The sequence below is a fragment of the Euprymna scolopes genome, chromosome 5 (assembly GCF_053919585.1).
Source record: "Euprymna scolopes isolate OS-2025 chromosome 5, ASM5391958v1, whole genome shotgun sequence".
NCBI lineage: Eukaryota > Metazoa > Mollusca > Cephalopoda > Sepiida > Sepiolidae > Euprymna > Euprymna scolopes.
The window spans coordinates 26,195,428-26,216,077 of NC_136486.1; the positions used below are offsets into that span (position 1 = coordinate 26,195,428).

At 33.8% G+C, this 20,650-nt stretch overlaps 1 protein-coding gene across 1 annotated transcript in view; it reads left to right on the forward strand.

Annotated features, from left to right (window-relative positions):
- Positions 1 to 20,650, forward strand: part of LOC145276746 (cilia- and flagella-associated protein 161-like) — a 174,255-nt gene that overhangs the window by 97,175 nt on the left and 56,430 nt on the right. Inside the window, exon 5 of the mRNA XM_080127977.1 lies at positions 17,798 to 17,956. Within this exon, the coding sequence (XP_079984103.1) occupies positions 17,798 to 17,956 (159 nt within the window). The remainder of the gene's footprint in view (positions 1 to 17,797; positions 17,957 to 20,650) is intronic.

Genomic DNA, 20,650 nt, shown 5'->3' on the forward strand with positions numbered 1-20,650 from the left:
ACTTTCGTCTACGAAAATGGCTATAGTTTTGCAAAGCAGTAAATGTTTTTATGCCATTATTCAAAGTGCACAGCAAACTGATAATTTAATGAAATTATTTTGTTTTAAATTTTAGTTAAAAATCTTTTTTAAACTTGGTTGCTGCAGTGTTCACAAGGAAGTTATAGGTAGAAGTTACAAGTTGTTATCGATGAAAAACAGCTTTCATATCGATCGGAGTTGTTTGCATTAATTTTCATACATTATTACGTACATAATATTGATGTTTAAATATAAAATAAATAAATAAATAAATAAAATCCATAATAAATCGTTTGTTTGAATTGTTAGATATTTTGAACTTACCAATGGCAATCGTTGTGATGTTTTTTTGTTTGTTTGTTTGTTTTTACAAAGGAGTCACCACCACTTATCAAGGCCCGGGGGCCACTCGAGGATAAGGGTTAATGAGTGTACAGTGATCAAGGGAACATATCTTATACCATCTGTCTATCTCATTTATAATATTAACAGATTTGTTTATCTGATCTATCTATATATCTGTGTGTGCGTGTGTGTGTGTCTGTGTGTGTGTGTGTGTGTGTGAGGTGTGTGTGTGTGTGTCTGTGTGTGTGTGAGGTGGATGTGTGTGTGGGTGTGGGTGTGTGTGTGTGTGTGTGTGTGTGTGTGTGTGTGTGTGTGTGTGTGTGTGTGTGAGGACACTTTATCTATGCACTTGAAATTTGGTATATAGGATATTCAAACACGTGGAAAACTTTTTAACCTGCGTTGATCCGGAAAAAGGGCTGCTAAGGGATTAAAATAGAAAAATTGGTACATGTGAGTCAACATATTTTTATCTGTTTGCTAACTGTTTCACGAATGTGCATACGTGAATAGTTCACATTACAAATTACTTATATTGAGAATGAGTTGTTTGAAAACACCGTTTAAAGATCATCTCACACTGGTCCAATGGTTATTGTACTTGAATCACTGTCCTTAGGTTTTGGTTTCAATCTCAGCTCCATTACTTTTTTTTTTTTACTTACATGAAGTGAATTGTTTAAAAAAAAACAAACCCCACAATACTCGCATGCACATATCTTAGTTTCTGTATTAATTAAAATATAATATTTATATGTATTTTACGACCGGAAAACGCCAGGCGGTCTGCTAGTATATCTATAAAAGTGAGAATATGTGTGTGTGTGTGTGTGTGTGTGTGTGTGTGTGTGTGTGTGTGTGTGTGTGTGTGTGTGTTAAGGAGATATCTCAAACATATATACTCTATATATTTTTGATTTACAAACTTGAAATTCGATATAAAGGCTATTCAGATATGTGGAAAACTTTTTAAACGGTTTTCATCCGGAAAAAGGGCTACTAAGGGGTCAAAATTAGCAAATTGATACGTGCTGATCGTTGGATTTTTACTGTTTGTCAACTGTTTTATGACTGCGCATGTAATGGTTAGCGTACTTGACTCACTGTCTTTAGGTTTTGGTTTCGATTTCAGTTAGAGTATTTTTTTTTTCTTATAAGAAGTGAACTGGTTATGAAAAATATAATACTGTCATTTACATGCCTCAGTTGCTGTATTAATTAAAATATAATAATAATAATATGTGTATTTTACGACCAGGCAACGCTAGGCGGCCTGCTAGTATTTATCTATCTCATTTATAATATTAATAGATTTATTTATCTAATTACTATGTAGTAAGAATTAACGTTTCAATGGGAGAAAATTGGATTATGAAAGAATACTGAATACCTGATATGACTTTTTTATATGAAGAAAAGTTTTTCCTTAAATGATCATTATTATTATTTTTTTTTAATTTTATTTTATTGCAACAAGGTTTTATTAGTAGAATATATATTTTTTTTTGTGATGGGTGTGCCACGAAAATTCAGAGAACTCAATAGTGTGCTGCCATGAAAATAGAAATAAAATCCAGAATAAATCGTTTGTTTAAATTTTTAGATATTTTGAACTTACCAATATTTATAAACATTGGTAAGCGTTGTTATGCTTTGTATCATGTATTAATTTTGCTAACAATGTTCACAGATTCTTTGAAACAAGATTCCTTGAATTCCAAAGTCATTTTCTTTTTCAGGCTCATTAAGCTTAAGTCTTAAATTTTAGACATTTTCTAGTGTCAAAACAATGCAATGGATTCTGGTCAAAACTGAAAAAAAAAAAAAAAAAAAAAAAGAACGATCAAGTATAAAAATTCTAGAAATGTGAGAAAGAAAGGGATTGTAGAGAAAAAAAGATATCATCACCAACTTATTGAGAAGCAGGTTTTGTAATCTGTCAAGGCAAGAAAGTGTACTATAAGTGGCATCAGGTGTCAATATACATAATGCGTGGTCTTTAAATGTGGTCTTTTATTTCTCTGTCCTTATTGCTAAATGGGGGTTGTACTCTGAACGGCATCAGGTGCCAGGTAGTTTTTTGGAGCAAAAATTGATCCAACTATTTTTTTTCTAGCAACTTTAGCAACGAATTCGATGTTTTCCATTTTTATATCTCAAGTGAAGATCAGTTCAAAAAAAGAGAGTCATTTATTTCAAATGGGATAAAATAAGGATCTGAGCATTGGCAGTGAAAGAGAAGCTTTGTTTTAGCGTTGTTAAAACTAAAAGGATATTTTTTTTCCTATTGCACCATATGTTGCAGGGAATATGAAAGAAAATTGAACATTAAATAAAATTTCAATAAAAATTAAACATAAATAGATTAAAAAAAATTGATTGTATAGATTTTCAAAAAATTAAACATTATATAGATTTTCAAAAATATTAGGCATTAAATAGATGTACAAAAAAATTCAACATTATATAGATTTACAAAAAATGGAACATTATATACATTTTTAAACATTGAACATTAAATATATTTTCAATAAATTAAACATTAAATAGATTTTTAAAAAAATTTAATATTAAATATATTTTCAAAAATTTGTACGTTAAATAGATTTTCAATAAAAATTGAAAATTAAATAGATTTTTTAAATTAGAATATTGAATAGAGTTTCCTAAACCTGAACATTATATAAACTTTCAAAAAATTAAATACATAAATTTATTTAAAAAAAAATCAAATATATTTTCATGGAATTAAACATTAAAATGTTTTCCCAAAATTGAACATTAATTAGATTTTTTTTAAATGTTTAACATTAAATAGATTTAAAAAAATAAAAAAATAACATCATATACATTTTTAAAATAATTGAACATTATATATGGTTTCAAAATTTTTTACAATTATTAGATTTTCTAAAAAAAGTGGACATTAAATAGATTAAAAAAATGAAATATTATATAGATTTAAAAAATATTAAACATTAAATAAATTTAAAAATATTTAATATTAAATAGATTTTTTAAAAATTGAACATTAAATAAATTTTCAACAAATTAAACATTTAATAGATTTAAAACAAAAATAAACACTAAATATATTTTTAAAAAATATAAAATTAAATAGATTTTAAAAAATTAAACATTGAATACATTTTTTTAAAATTGAACATTAAAAAGATTTTTTAAAATTAATCATTAAAAAGATTTTTTTTTAAATGGAACATTAAATATATTTTCAAAAAAAGTAAACATTATATAGATTTTTCAAAAATTATATATTAAATAGATTTTTAAAAAATTAAACAATAAATAGTTTTCCAAAAAATGGAACATTAAATAGTTTTTCAAAAAATTAAACATAAAATAGATAAAAAAAAAACTGAACATTAAATATATTTTCAACAAAAATTGCACATTACATAGAGTTTCAAAAAATTAAACATTTGATATTCAAACAATTGAACATTTTATAGAATTAAAAAAAAATGAAAATTATATAAATTTTCCAAAAAAATTAACATTATACAGGTTTTCAAAAAAATTAATCATTATATAGATTTTCAAAAAAATTAAATATTATATAGATTTTCAAAAAAATTAAATATTATATAGATTTTCAAAAAAATTAAATATTATATAGATTTTCAAAAAAATTAAATATTATATAGATTTTCAAAAACTGAAATATTATATAGATTTGCAAAAAATTAAATATACAGGTTTTCAAAAAATAAAATATTATATAAATTTGCAAAATTCGAACACTATATATTTTCCAAAAATTAAACAATATGTATATTTTAACCAAATTTTTAACATCGTATAGATTTTCAAAAATAATTGAACATTATATAGATTTTCTTATAAAATTAAACATTATATATATATTTTTAAAAAGTTAAACATTAAATAGTTTCCATAAAAAATTGAAAATCACATAGATTTTTAAATAAAAATTAAACATTATATAGATTTTTAAGAAATTGAAGTTTGACAGAATTTGATGTGTAGTAACTGTTTTTATTTGCTGTCTTATTTTAATTATGTTATTGTTAAAAGCGACCGTATAAACTTTTTTTCTGATGACAGATGATAAAAAATAAAACAATCCCTTAATCTAAAACAGCGCTGGAACCATTGAATCCACTGTTTTGACACCTTTAGTCCTCACATTCCATGGGTGATGTTTCTGGCAAAGGGAAAAGAATTGCTGTTTTATGGGTCAAAATCTATCTAACACTTATCATTGGCTAGTTTTTGAAGTGTTATTTTTTAGATTCTTACATCAAGTGATGTCATGCGTTGTCTGGAGTGATTTCCATAAAAAATAGAGCTTCCTATTCTAGTAGCTTCTTTCTAAGAACTGTGGGATTGTGGAACTTTCTTTCAGCTGACTGTTTTCCTCCTACATATAGCCTTGGTCTTTTTAAGAATAAAGTCAATAGGCATCCCCTTTCTTTAGTATAGTCATTTTTCGTTTTTGTTTGGCTTCATGCCTTGTCTGGAGTGATTTTAAAAGAATTTACACCCCACCCCTTCTGCTTCAGAGTTTCGGTGGTTGTCGAAAATTCCCTCTACATTAAAAAAACAAAACTACTGAAAATCTTTATGCTGTACGTACACGTGACAGAATGAAAATATCATGTTCCAAAAATCACATAAATTGATCAAGTAGTATTATTTTTATAAAGAAAATCATTTTAAGCCATTAATGGGAAATTATAGGCATAACAAGATTGATCTGGCAAGTTTGAATTATTGTAGAGTTATCTGTACTTCTTTTTTTAAGATGGCAATGCGAGACTGTTTATTTTTTATTTTTTTTTTTTTTGCTCACTCATAGAATTCGCTTTTCTTAGTTAAAAAATAAAACTATGATACAATTTATGTAATTTTTGGAATATAACATTTTCGTCACGGAACGTTATACAGATTTTTTTTTTTTTTTTTTTTTTTTTTATGTAGGAGGAATTCTGGACAAGAACCAGAGTTTCTAATGTAGGTAGTCCCTCCTTTCTGGATGGAATGAAGCCAGTGTTTTTAATGAGATATGTTTATTATGAGAAGAATTGAAAAAGTCATGTGTGACTCTTCTACCTACGAGCCAGCTGGATGTTGTGTGTGGGTGCAATAGGAAGGTCAGTACTACAAAGCCTCTTTACCCTTATCCCCCCGCATGCACTCTTCTTTTTATATTGTTTCTTCTGTCTGTAATGTTTATTGTTTTATACAATTAAAACACTAGCAGTCAATCAATCAACAGAATTATGTATCAGCTGTGTAATATTATTTGTGAGACTTTTCTTGCTTCTCGTGTTTAAAAAAAAACAAAATAATAATAATTATTAATCTTCTCAAAGGGAGATCACTCTTACACAGGGTGGAACGATAAAATTGTCGCCTTAGAAATAGATGACATGATTCCATTTCCGTTTGATCAAAACCGATTTTCTTTTTTTGTTGCAAGCCATCTACTAGTTGGCCAGTTGTATACAAATCTCAAGAGCGATAGGAACCTTCTATCATGTCTGAAAGTGACATATTGTTCAACAAGCGAGATCGGAGATGAGCCACTGTACAACTCATGCTCTATATCCATTCAAGATCAACAGAATTATGTACCAGCTGTGGAATATTATTTGTGAGACTTTCTTTGCTCCTTGTGTTTGAAAAGGCATAGCATGATTAATCTCCGCAAAGGGAGATCACTCTTCTATTCAAGATGTAAAACATCCTCCACTTTTATTTTCTATAAAGAGACCAACATATCTCTACTATTATATAAAGGGAACTTTGTCTGTGTGTCTGAAAGTTCGTTCCCTATGGACTCAAAAACGGCTAGGTTGATTTTTACAAAATTTCACACAAAGGTAATTTATGTGCCTGGCTGTGTTCTTAGATAGGTTTTGTATCAGAATGTCTTTAATAAATATCGATAATCATAATAATTCGATGAAAGCAGGAAAAGGCAATTTTGATCAAAGTTAACATTTTACACAGCATAATCCCACAAATGTATCTGAGAAGTTTTATTACCACACAAGCCAAAAGGCCCGACATATAAAATCAACAGTAGATTCTTTGATATGACAGGGATGCATTCGAAATCAATGTTTCTGTTTAAGGCACAGTTTTAACATGATACTTGACTTTTTCATTTTAAACTTAAATTCAAGCCATTATTACCGCACAACCAGTAAGGCCAGACATATAAAATCAACATTAGGTTCTTTGATATAACAGGGATGCATTCGAAATGAATTTTTATGTTTAGACCACAATTGAATTATGATACTTGACTTTTGCATTTTAAACTTTGATTCAAGTCATTATATCTAATAAAAATAATTTTGTAAAATCAACAGTAGGTTCTCTACAGTGCAATCTAGATTACAGTGTATTGTGGACCAATCATCACAGGGAGGCATGTGAAACTTCCTCCCAGTTCATTATGATTTGATTGAAAAAAAAAAGGGTGATTTCTTTGATTTCGCTAACAATAAAAATATGGTAGAGTGAAACATTTGTTGATGATCATTCTATCCTGGGCAACACCGTTAGAACACCAAATAATGTTATATATATATGTATATACTAGCAGGTCGCCCGGCATTGCCCGGTTGTAAAATATGCTTAATATATTTTGATTAATGCAGATTTCATATTTATTATTATATTATATTGGACCCAACATATAGTAATGATTTAAAAAGTTAAAAAAAAAAATGACTCGTGTGCCACTACCGACAATCAAAACCAAAACATTTAGCTTATAATTTACATTTTCCTTTGACATTAATACCTGAGCTATAAAGATATGTTTGCTGCAAGGCTAAAAATTAAAACATGAAGCAATAACTATTACGTCACGCATGTATATATATCGTTCGACCTTCACCTGATAAATTTCATTTTTTTTTAATTTTCACATTGTTCCACCGATTTTCTCTGGCTAAAATCCGAGTATAAAGTTGTACATGGTTTCGAATACTCTGTAAATATAATTTTTTGTCATTTATTCTCTCTCTCTCTCTCTCTCTTTCTCTTTCTCTCTCTCTCTCTCTCTATATATATATATATATATATATATATATATAAGTTCACCTGTCACCTCTTTTTTAAAAGATGGAATCATCGAAGACAAGATTCAAGCAAGCAAGCAAGAAAAAACAGCCGAATGGCCCACAAATTTATACAACTATATAGATTAATAGTGTTTACAATTAGCAGTAAAATTTGCTACAGCGAGGCCAAATGGCAATTATATTAATTTACGTTTGCTGCTGATAACAAAGATGGTTTTCTTTTGAATAATAGTGTGAGCAAATCTTATTTGAAAACACTGTTACTATATGAATAAAAGATAAAATGTGAATAATATGGTGACGCGATCCATGTGAAAAACTGTTCTATTCAGAATTAAATTTTAGTTTAGTAAATGAGAACGTATCCATGTGAAACTAAATCATCATCATCAACATCATCATCATCATCATCATCATCATCATCCGTTTAACAGCGTTGGCGACCATGGCTCTCCAATGCAGGCGACTCTCGACAGCCTCAAACAACTCAGCTTTTGACAATAATCCTGTTCAATCGATCAAGTTGTTCATCAAAGTACATCTTGATCGACCTTGCCTTTTGATCCTGGCATTCTACCAGTCAGTACCAGATGTTCTGTGCCTCTTTGACGGCAAATATGTCCTAAGAACACTATTTGCCTTTTTATGATAATTTCTGATTTGTTATGTTTTTATCGGTAAAATCAGGACAAGACAAATCATCAGTGAGACCAAAATGGCTGACTTTTCGGATCTCCTTTATTCACGTTTTGCTGCGAGAGTTTACATTTACAACATTAAAGAAACAAAGAGACGCAACTCCCACGGATGCAGACGACTCCTATCATAAAATCTTTCCCTTTTATTTCATAACTAGCTTGGGTACCCGGCGTTGCCCAGGTGTTTGGAGGTGTTTGTTGAGCAAAAAAAAAAAAAAAGAAAACAAACAAAAACAAAAACACAAAGTGGTAGTAGGCAGGCAGGCAGACTCGAATCCGTGACACGAAGCGGAAAAAAGTGAAAAAAAATCTGACGTCTTACCCCTACTCGATGCACTGGAAGTTCGGAACATTCAAATTAGGCAAAGTCAATCCAACCGATACGATGACTTGCAAAAATGGCTCACAAAAAATCGACCTCTCCTTGTAGAAAATTGTTCAGTTGAGGGTGAAGGAATTAACGATTTGGCCAATTTATTGATATTTGTTGTCCGAGACGTCGATCTTCAAAATGATACCAATCTCATGAAAATCCGTCACCTCTGTCGGAAGTTTTAGGCAGACATAAAAACATATATATATATACATACATTTAAACAAACAGGTAATATTTATATTATAGATGTTTGATATTCTTTAGTGTTCAAGCTATATGATCTCTCTTTTTTTTTTTTTTTTGATATATTGTTATCTTTCTTATTATTATTTCGTTTTTTAATTCATTTATATATATAACTAGCCTGGGTACCCGGCGTTGCCCGGGTGTTTGGAGGTGTGTGTTGAGCAAATAAAAAAAAGTGGTAGTAGGCAGGCAGGCAGGCTCGAACCGATACTGCGAAGGAGGAAAAGAATGTGAAAAAAAAAATGTGACATCTTTGCTGTTGCGCCCATCGCCAAACCGGAAGTGACGAATGTTTAAATTAGGGAATGACTTTCGAAAATATGGACAAAAAAGCGACCTCCACCTGTAGAAAAGTGCCCAGTTGAGGGTGGAGGAATTAATGTTTTTAGTCAGTTTTTCAATATTTGCTGTCCGAAGGGTCGTGCTTGAAACGATACCGATCTCATGAAAATCCGTCGCCTCTGTCGAAAGTTTGAGACATACATACATACATACATATATTTAAATAGACAAGTGAGATTTATATTATAGATAATAATAATAATAATAATATATATATATGTATATACATACATATATATATATACATATATACATACATATATATATATATATATATATATATATATATATATATATATATATATATACTTCAGAATAATTTTATTTACCAATCAGTTGGTATGGAAACCTGTGATTATAAGATTTACAAAATATTACTGGCAGTAATATTCTATAAGTATTATCCCATCTAAATAAGAATTGCTCGATATGCAAGATAGAGCAAATAAATTGATTGTAGTGATTCAATGAATTTAAAAAAAACTTTTTGAAATGAAATGTTTGAGTTTCATATCAAAGAATTTTTATTATTCTTAGCAAGACAAAGAATACTTTAGAAATTTAATCTCCTTAACCTATGTCTACTATCTCATCAGAGGAGAAAATATTAGCAAATATTTATAAAGGTATGTACTCTATTTACTAAACTCAGTGAGACATGGAAAATCAAAGTCAAAATAAATGATTAATCAGAAGTCATATAGCAAGAGAATTTGAAGAAAAGGATATGAAAATTGTAGATCCAAATTGCATAGCAGTTTGGATCTACAATTTTTATATCCTTTTCTTTAAATTCTCTTCCTATATGATAGGTGGTCTTGACTAACGTCCAGATCTGGTTGTAGTATAATCTTGAGAAGTGATGGTTAGGAATGCTGTTCTCACTGTTTCTTTCTTTGGTGGATGACTGTTTTCATGGGACTCCGATTTGTGAGTCTCGGCTATTTTGGGTGGTTTGGGTACAATGTGTTATCGATTGCATCAGATTATTGTCCCTTCATCTTTGGTCTGTAGAATATAAGAACGTGGTGTGGATGCTGTTCCAACAATGACGCTTTCTTGGTTTGAACGGTTGGAGCGTCTAACCCATTTTCGAGTGGTTGTAGCTCTTTAGCTTTATGTGATAGGCAGTGCGTGAGTCATTGTTGGGCCTTTTGATACTTTTCCCTCTGTCTGAAGCTTTCAAAGCCATCTGGGGTTTAGTAGATCCGGGTGGATCGGGACATTTGTCCTCAGGAGTCGACCCATTAACAGCTCATTGAGGCTAAACCCACAGTCCATTGGTGTCGCTCTGTGTGCAAGCAAAGAAAGATATGGGTCTTTTCATTGTTTTTACACAGGCTTCTGCAGCTCCATTGCTTCGAGAATAGCAAGGGTTGTTTGTAACATGCTGAAATCCCCAGTTATTTGCAAATTTGGCTAAGTATTTTGAAGTGTATTGGCTTCCTGGGTCTCTTCTTAAGATGACAGGGACTCCGTGTCTGGCAAAAAAACCTTAAAGCTCTTTATTATTGCACTGGGAGTCATTTATGTAACCATAGCATCCTCTGCATATCAAGAGAAGAAGTCGATAATTATGACATAGATGCTGCCTTTCAACTCAAATAGATCAGAAGTTAGAGTGTGATATGGTCTTGTCGGAAACTCAGTTGGTGTCTTAGGTCAGCGCATTTTGGGCAGTTTTCTACAGTCCTTTTGATTTGGTTAGAAAGTCCTGGCGATCATATTGATTGGTGAGCTTTTTGTCTGCACCTCGTAATTCCCTGATGACTAGAGTGGATTTTGGCAATGATGGTCGGTCTCAGCAGTGATGGGATTATGATCCGTGTGCCATACATCAGTAGACCATTCTTGCACAGGATGCTTCTGCATTAGGCCCAATAGGGTTTTATCAATGCTGAAACATGGTCCTTTGATGGCCAGCTGTTTCTTCCATATTGTAATATGTAGTTTTTTTTCTGGTTTTATCAGTTTTAGTGGCTTCCTCCAACTCTTTTAGATGTTTTTCTGTGGCAGGTAAAGATTCCATCATGGTGTGGACGAATGCTGTTGCTAACTCTTCTAGGTCTTGTTTCGTGGGGGCATTGCTGGATACCGCTCTTGACAAAGCATCACCTGTATATAGTTCCTTACCAGGAATGTAGCAAATTGCATATCATGTATCATTAAACATATCCAAAACCTCTGCATCCTTGATGGAAGTACGCTGTAATGGTACCAGTGTTTTGTGATGTCTCCACTGTGAAGTGTCGTCCAACAAGATAGTCAGAAAAGCGTTCACAATCCCATGTTATTGCTAGACGCTCCTTTTCTATTTGGGCATAACGAGTTCCAGTCTCTGACATGGCTCGTGAAGCGTAGGCAATGAGGTGTAATTTTGTGTTATCCTTTCAGTATAATAATACTGCTCTTAGCCCATTAATTTAAGCATTGCTAGAAACCACAGTCTCATTTGATGGGTTGTACAGGCCTAGCACAGGTACTTTTTGTTGTGCAATGGTGAATGCATCCTGTTGCACATTGCCCCAAACGAACACGTATTTCTGACTTAATAAATCCCTTAATGGCTTAGTCATGTCTGCCAGGTTTGGGATGAATTTTCCCAATTGATTCACCATCCATAGGAATCGGCAGGTTTCTGTCATATTCGTTGATATTAGGAATTTGAAGACACTAGTGAGCCTTTCCGGATCTGGTCACAGACCATCAGCACTAAGTATATGTTATACTGGCCTTTCTATGCATAAGGGAAATTATACCGGTTCTCACTATATATATATATATATATATATATATATATATATATATATATATATATATATATATATATATATAGTGCTAGTAATGTCTACACCGATGAGAAGGAGCGACAGTACTCCACTGTCTAACTGAGTGCTAGTCAGTTATACCTGTATTCCTACCTTTGTACCTTTGATGTTAATACACTTCGTTTGTTAAACCAACCTCGACTTGATTTTCTTCTTTTCCTGTTGTGTTACGACACAGCAGTATATGTTAAAAAAATTTGGATATTTCACATTTTTCTGAGGTGAGTGTAATGCTGGCAGCCTGAAGTTTTTTAGTTGGGCATCATGTTCTTGTTGATATTTTGCGATATACTAACATGTCATCTTGCATACATATTGCTCTGATTTCATTCTCTAGTACTTCTGACATGCGCCTTTGGTAGATCTCACTGGCTGATGAAATACCAAATGGGAGGTGGTTGAATTGGTACCGTCCGAATGGAGTTATGAAGGTCGTCAGCGCACGGGATTCTGATGAGAGTGGAATCTGCCAATATCTGCTGTTGTTCGTGTCCAATTTGGTCATAATTTTCACTTCCCCTAATTGAGCCAAAAGGTGGTCACTTATGGGGAGCATGTAGAATTCACGTTTATGCACTTATTGAGCTTTGTGAGATCTGCATATATCCTAATTTTTCCATTTGCTTTTGGTACTACCACCATGGGGGAACACTATTCGGTGGGTTTGTCAATCTTACTTATGACCCCCAGCTTTCCTATTCTCTGGAGTTCACTAACAGAATTGACAGCAATATTACAATCAGCTGGTTCTTCACCATCGATGTGTTCTGGAGATCGCAGGAGATTGTTGTGACTTTATCATCTCACTCTGTTGTGCACGTCTGATGGCCCCGTCCAAGGTGAGGTCTGGAATAATTTTCAGATTTAGTGATAGCTTAGGATCCGTGCACCCGACTACAATTCTGTCACTAATTAATTTCTCATGTAGGTCTTGAAAATTGCAGTTTTTAGTCAGTGTGTGGAGATCTGTGATGAAAGAATCAATGGACTCACCTTCTTCTTGACGTCTTTGATTGAATCTGGCCCGTTCATAAATTATATTTGTGTCGTCTTTGTAGTGGTCATTGAACTTTGATACTACTATATCGAAGTTTTGGGCTTCACTGGGTGAAAGTTTAAATATGGTAAAAATGTCTTTGGCTTTATTGCCCCTGCAATATATCAAGGTGTCCACCTGACAAGGACTTGGCTTCTCATCAAGGCTGGACACTGTCCAGTAACGGCTGAGCCGTCAAATCCATTTTTCCCTATAATTCGAGTTGGTTGAATGGAAGGGGTTCTGGTGGGCTCGTGTGGTTGTTCATACTGGGGTTTTTATGGAATTTCATTTTTTCTTCCTATGGCTCTTGGGCTCGGTTTTTAGTTTCACTCCCTCCTTTTATTTCGCTCACGCTGGTTCGTAAATCCTTTGTTCTGACACCATGTTTTGTTATGTTTTTATCGGTAAAATCAGGACAAGACAAATCATCATTGAGAGCGAAATGGCTGACTTTTCGCGTCTCCTTTCTTCACGTTTTGCTGCGAGAGTTTACAATTACAACTTTAAACAAAGGGACGCAACTCCCACGGATGCAGGTGACTCCTAACATAACAGTTTCCATCTGCATTCCTTTAGTGCATCCATATTTCCTCGTTAGAAATGTGATCATTCCAAACGACCCCTAACATTTGTCTCCCAAACCAAATTTATGTGCTATCAATGCATTTATGCATTTTGGGGCAAATAGTCCAGCTTTTACAACCATGTAATAAGACAGACCTTAAGAATGCATTATCTAGTCTTGAGTGTGATCATAATATTTAGTTAAGTTTGATAAATGCTTGTTTACTCTGAACTATACGTGATCTTATATGACACCACGATCATGCTGTAGATGTAATCCATGATCCAAGGTAACTGAACTTATTCATCTGAGTAACAAACTAAATGGACTGGTGTAATTTTATATATTGAATTTAAAAAGAAAAATTCGCTGAAGTTTAGACTAATTAAAAATTAATAAGATCTTCTAATCAGAGGAAGAGAAACAGGTTAGCATAAATTTGAAAATTTGTAAAATAGCAAGCAGAATTTATTTACTATCTGTTTAAAGAAGTAAATATTCAAGGAATTTTTCAAATTTGGGTAGAATTAGTGTTAATACAAATAATCAAAGAAGCAACTTTATAATGGCGGACAAAAATTTGAACAGCAAGGTGCAAAAATCCAACAGAATCCAATGTCAATAGTCTGTGAATAATTAAATGGATTGATTTACAATAAATCTAAAGCTAGAAATCAGAGAATAGTGACGTGAATGATTATAATAACATTAGAATTCGAAAGTCTGTAGAAGGTCAGTATATGGATATGAACACAAATAAAGCGTCCTAGGTATAAATATTCATATATGAGAGGTGGGATCTGGTATTTTTAGCGATATATATAAGCTGTTTTTGTTTTTTTTTTTGTTTTTTTTAACCATTGCCTTTTTTTTTTTTGTATTTTAATGTTCGTTTTCCTAAGCAGTGAAGAGAGAGAAGTAACCTCCCTTTTATTTTCGTTTTTTATGTTGCCCCCCCCCCCTCCTCACTTTTTTGATGGGACGATGATTTGATCACCACTTATGAAGGCCTAGAGGCCACTCGAGGACAAGGGTTAAAGAGTGTACAGTAGTCAATTGGACAAATATAGTAATCGATAGTGATTGAAATTCAGTAACTTTGTTAACTTAAGTGGAATGGCTCATCAAAAACTTGTTTACATTGAACTTGAAGACAACCATATTGTAGTTAGCTGGAAAGCAGGAAACAGAAAACAGTTCCACAGGCATGCAGTTCTAAGAAAGAAGCTTTGTTCATAAAATCTACGTTTAGGTTTACGCACAGATAAAGAGTGGGGGGATTTATTGATAGTGTTTTCAGCTAGACAAGTGTTTCTTGTGAAAGTTTGGCAAGGGGGGATCATAGATTGAAGCTCAGCTGAAAATAATGATAAAGCAAAGACCAGCTCGCAACATGTCTTCTGTGAGAAAGAGTATTTTTATTTATTTAAATATTTTTATTTGTGAAATATTTAAATATTTTATTAAAATTTTTTATTATTTCTTTTCTCCAACCTTTCTTTTTCAGCACTCTTGTTCTTTCTAATTTCAGAGGTGCCCTAAAAAGGGGACCGACCGAAATGGTGACCCTTTTTTTAAACGTCGTTAAAACCTATGGTAATCGCCATACCACTACAAACTTTTCCAGATAGGTAGAAAAGTAACTTATCTTGCCTTTGATTTGTTATATTTTTTATTGTTTGACAACTTTTTCGTACGTGTGTAGATTTTAATACAGACCCTAATACTTTTCCTCTGAAATGCCCGAAAGAGCAAAACGAAATTGGATAATCATATAGAATGAACTCATTTGAAAGCGAGAAATTATTCGATTGACACCACCTCTGTGTTCGTTTATTGAAAAGATTTGTTCAATAAAAGAAAGAAAGTCCCCCTCCTGAAAAAAAACGCACTCTACATAAAAAAAAATATATTCCCCCACCTCACTATTCTTTTGAATCTTTCTTTAATATTTAAATTCAACGAATAAAAAACAAACAACTCAGGTTGTGTATATTTGTTTACAACTAACATGCCGTTGGCGGTCAACCGGGGTCAATTGAAATGTGTACCATTTAAGTCTCTCGGTTTCCAGGGGGGAGGGGTCATTATTTATACTTCATACATTAAAACATATTTGCTGATTAAATGTATTTCTAATTCCGTGGAATTCCCACGGGTCCTGCTAGCAAAAAAATAAAACATTGTATTATTTTGAACCGATCAGACTGGCCGAATTTATTCTCTGCGAAGCGTTGCGCTTTCGCAGGCATTTTGTATTTTGTGTGTTTGCTTTTCAGTTTTAGCAAAGGAACTGAACTGGACGGATGGACGGAATCTGCTCCAGTCACATCAAGCAGCCAAATCCTAGAAGAAGGACGATTGAAACTCACCCCCCCCCCCCCGCAGGAGGCATGGAGCCTCCAACTTTCACCTCTTTGATTAAAAAACGGCCTTGTGCCTAATTTGCTCCGTGGGGAAGCAAATAAATACACCACTTTTATCTCTTTGAGAGAGTTTATCTTATGCCTTAATAATTAGGCTCATTACCATAAGTCCGCTAGAGACTTTGAAACAATTTATTTTATGCCTAAATATAGGTGCATCTCCATTACGTCCGTTAAGAAACTATCATTGGTATGAATTACCGCACTAACATTTTCATGTACTTCTGCACTATGCTATCAGTGCAAATATTGGATCCTTTACATCAGAAGGCATTTTATCGACTCCTTCTACGACTGCAAACTCATATGTTTGAGTTCCGTCGAAAAATCAAAGACTATTACCTTTCGGGGTTGTTAACAGCTCTGTTTACAGAGGCAAAAGATGGGCGTTCCTTTTTTTGCGACTGAAGATCAATAAAATTTGTATTGAATTTTAAATGTAGGCCTTTGTTGTGATTGTCTTGTTTTACCACTGTTAAAGGAACTGTAGAGGGACTAGGGCATATAATAATACCCTAACTCGCTACAAGAAAATAATGAAACAAATGGAATTGAAGGAAACAAAAACTCAATTGATGGATAAGATAAACGTGTCGTTTATTTACTGTTGAAAGAATGAATGTTTTAGATATAACATGTGTTCATGTCCGCGCGGGTGTAACCATCGTTCGTTGCGGGACGGGTGTTGTAGAAAGGAAAGGAAATGTGTGTTCATCTCAAGTTCGGGTCACTATCATTTATTCCCGCGTGGGAAGAGAAGTGAGTAATGTAATAGAACGAGAAATGGCAGCCCATCGTGTAGACAAAGAAAAGGATAGAGGGTTGACGTCAGTTAGCAGTCAGCTACGCGAAGGTGTTCTCAGGGACCAGTAGTAGATAGAGAAAGAGTGAGAATATGTACGTACGGTCTGTTAGCTTTTTGTCCCACATAGTAGCAAGTGGTGTGAGGTACGCGTGTGCGCGCGCCTGCCAAAACGGTGGTGGTTGGTGCGCCGACCAACCACCTCGGAGGCTAGTCTGAAAAGAGTTAGAAACAGCTTGTCTCTTCCTTTTATACATATTTCCGGTGGTCTTTTGCGCATGTGTGGATTTCCTTTGAAAGAAAGTGACGTCGTCCATCTGTGTGCGTACGTGTGCGCGTGTGTGAGTACATGTGTGTAAGTTAGCGTGTGTGTATATACACGTGAATGTGAGTGTATGTACGCGAACGTGAATATATGTACGTGTGTGGACGTGGGCGCGTATGTTTGTGTGCGCGTATGTATATGACAAGTAATATAGCTTGAGATGTGAACGTGTTTTTTTGTGTGAGACTTGAAAAGGCTCGCGCAGAACAAACAAAAACGGTTAGAAAGATTTCTTACAATTTGTTTCAATCTAATTAAATATCAATGGATATGTTTGTGTTTTTTTTTTTGTTTTTTCTTTCTACAAAGGAGTCACTACTTATAAAGTCCCGCAGGCCACTCGAGGATAAGGGTTAAGGTGTGTACATCTTGTAGTAATCGTTAGTAGTAAAACTTAGTAAATAGGATTACTTAAGGGGATGGCTCATCAAGGATTTGTTTACGTTAGACTTGAAGACAACCATATTGTAGTCAGTTGGAAAGCAGGAAAACGTAACAGAGTTCCACAGGCGTGCAGTTCTAAGAAAGAAGCTTTGTTCATGGAATCTACGTCTAGGTTTAGGCTCAGATAAAAAATGGGGGAAATTATTGATAGTGGTTTCTTTATATATTATATTTATAATATATTATATTTAATATATTATTATATTTGTATGTGAATAGAATTAATTAAATGTGTTTCCATTGTTTTCAACTTTTCAGCTCTTCCTCGAAAGTGATAAATTTGACTTCATGAAATGTGCCTATCAAACCCGTCACCAGGAAGTGCGCCTCGTTTCAAATCCATCTTATCTTACAGAATGGAGAATCGTCTACTTCAACCCTTTACTGAGAATGGAATATGAATTCATGCCGGTTTCAGTAAGTGGACAAATTTATAAGATTTATCACTAATCAGGGTTCTACAGACAAATTTATCTTTAGTTGACCTTCGACAACTAAATATTTTCGTGTACTAGCCAAATAGCAAAGTTACTAGTCAAACTCACATGATTTTTCTGTATATTTTTTAATAAATATATAACAAATTTAATGTTGATACTTGAAGGTGTAAACATTCTGATTTCTTCCGATGATTTTTTTTTTAAACAGCCTTCGTTAAAAAAGAGAGAATGTTTAAATAATTTTACTTTGTTCATTTTATTAAAAAAAAGTTGAAAAAATATTTTTCACTCAGTAGTGAGCTTTGGAAGATTGTCAGTGAAAGAAATGCAATCGCTAAAAGATAAGCGTTTCATTATTTCTAGTCGCCACTTTGAAAAATCACTTGCAAATGCGACTGTTTCACTCGCAATGTAGAGCCCTGCTAATATTAGTAACATTGCCCGGGAGAGAAGTAAACAATTTATTTTTTATCAATAACAATTGATTTCCTACTGTTATAACTTGCGAGGTAAATCTTACCGTAAAAACAGAAACAATTAATCGAAGAATTGGGCCTGTAAACTTTCGTTGTTACATATATACGATTATTCATCACAATAACATCAGGGCAAACTTTTTATCAAGTACAATTTCTGATAATCAGTGTTTTATTACACTAGCGAGGGTGCCCGCCGTTGCCCGGGTGTTTAGGTGGTGTAGTAAGGAGCCTCCCCAGGGAGGGGGTCCAAACAATACTAGCGGGGGTGTCCGAGTGTTTGTAGGTGGTGTAGTAAGGAACCATGAGGGGAGGGGGTAAAAAAGTGGAAGTAGCGGAGTGGGGGGATCAAAACAACAGTAGGCAGAAGTATTTAAAAAAAAAAAATAAGTGGTAGTAGACAGGCAGGCTTGAACCCTAATCCAAAGGAAAAAAAAAAAAAAAAAAAACCTGACGTCTTAGTCGATATCTCCATGACCGGAAGTCACAAATGTCAGAATTAACCGTAGTCAATTGAAAAGGGAATGATGACTTGCTGAAATGGCGACGCAAAAATCGACCCCTCCTTGTACAAAACGGTCGAGTTTAGTGTGAAGGAATTAATGTTTTCGGCCAATTTTTCGATATTTGTCGTCCGAAGGTTCGAGGTTTAAAACGATATTGGTTTGGTCAGGTTCTGTCACCTCTGTCAAAAGTTTTTGTGAGACGCACACACACGCACACACACACACACACACACACACACACATTTCGCCCTTTATATATATATAGACTAGCGGGGGTACCCGGCATTGCCCGGGTGTTTGTAGGTGTGTGCTGAGCTGAAAAAAAAAACAAATGAATAAATAAAATGGCAGTAGGCAGTCAGGCTCGAACCCATGATGCGAAGGAAGAAAAGAAAGTGAAAGAAAACCTCACATCTTACTGCTACGCCATGACGCGGCAGGAAGTGTAAAGCGTTCAAAGTTAGCGATGACAATCAAAAAGTTGACTTACAGAAATAAACAGTTGAGTGAATGAGTTCATACAGGCGCAGAAATGAACGTCTGGCTGTAGGCCAGTCAAGCTTCCCGCTTTCTGCAGTATTTGTTTCCCGACAATGTTGAGGAAAACCAGCTCCCCTCAAAAAGGGAGGAATTCTGGCAGTGTCTTAATGAATAGCAACTGTCTGATATGAAGAGTTTCTCCACACCGATCAAAGCTAATTGCCTTCAAGATGTTCCGGCGAGAAGGCCAGGCAGGTGTTATTTATTTACTTCCCCACTGAGCAAAGTAGACATAAGGTCGTTTTTATCTGGGGAGAGGAGGAAGGAGACCAGCTCTCCCGAGGGAGAATTTTATAGTGACAATTGGTATGAAGGGTTTCTCCTATATTGACCAAAACTGATTGCTTCAAGAGCAATGCTCGGATATGTGGGGTTGCCCCCGCATTCTTCTGCTCCCGGGCCAAGAAGGTCGCAAAGAGGCGGATGCACTTGCTTCGATCTAGTTTCGCTTTATTTATACGAGAAAGAAAACAAACACGGGAAACCAGGTATTTTTTTAAAAAAACTCGATCAACATAAAAATAGAGGCGAAGTCCGTTTTTGAATCTGAAATATAATCTAGGGAGTATAAGGAAAGTTTTCCAAAATAGTAATCTTATCGAGAAGCCCGGCGAAAAAAGCCTTTCATGGGCATACAAAAACGCGTGCGGCCATTTTGCCTTTTATACATATAGAAGAGGAAAGAAGAAGATAGAAGATGGACGCCATTTTCATTTTTATTGACTCAAGACAGTGATATAGAAAGTAAGAGAGAGAAAGATTGAGGAATGGTGCGTTCTAATCGTGTAAGAACATTAACTTCTGGGGGTTTTATTTTTTATTTTCCTTTGCATAACACTGGGTATTTGGGCCTATAAAATTTCTTTACAACTAGAAATGACGTTTAATAATTCTAAAATAAGTTTTCTCGTGTCTGTGTATGTGTGTTTTTCGTCAAATACGTTACTTGTAATTAGTTTTTACTATATTTATTTATTTAGGTGATTTCAAGTCTTTTGAACTCCTGTTTCCATCTTGCGTATTATTCGCACAACATTTCAGCCAATGTAACCTCTGACCTTCTTCAGATGTATCTTGTCAAACTTGGGAATCTTTGTCAAACTCGGGAATCTTTCTGTTGAACTCAAGAATCTACATGGAATTTTGAAC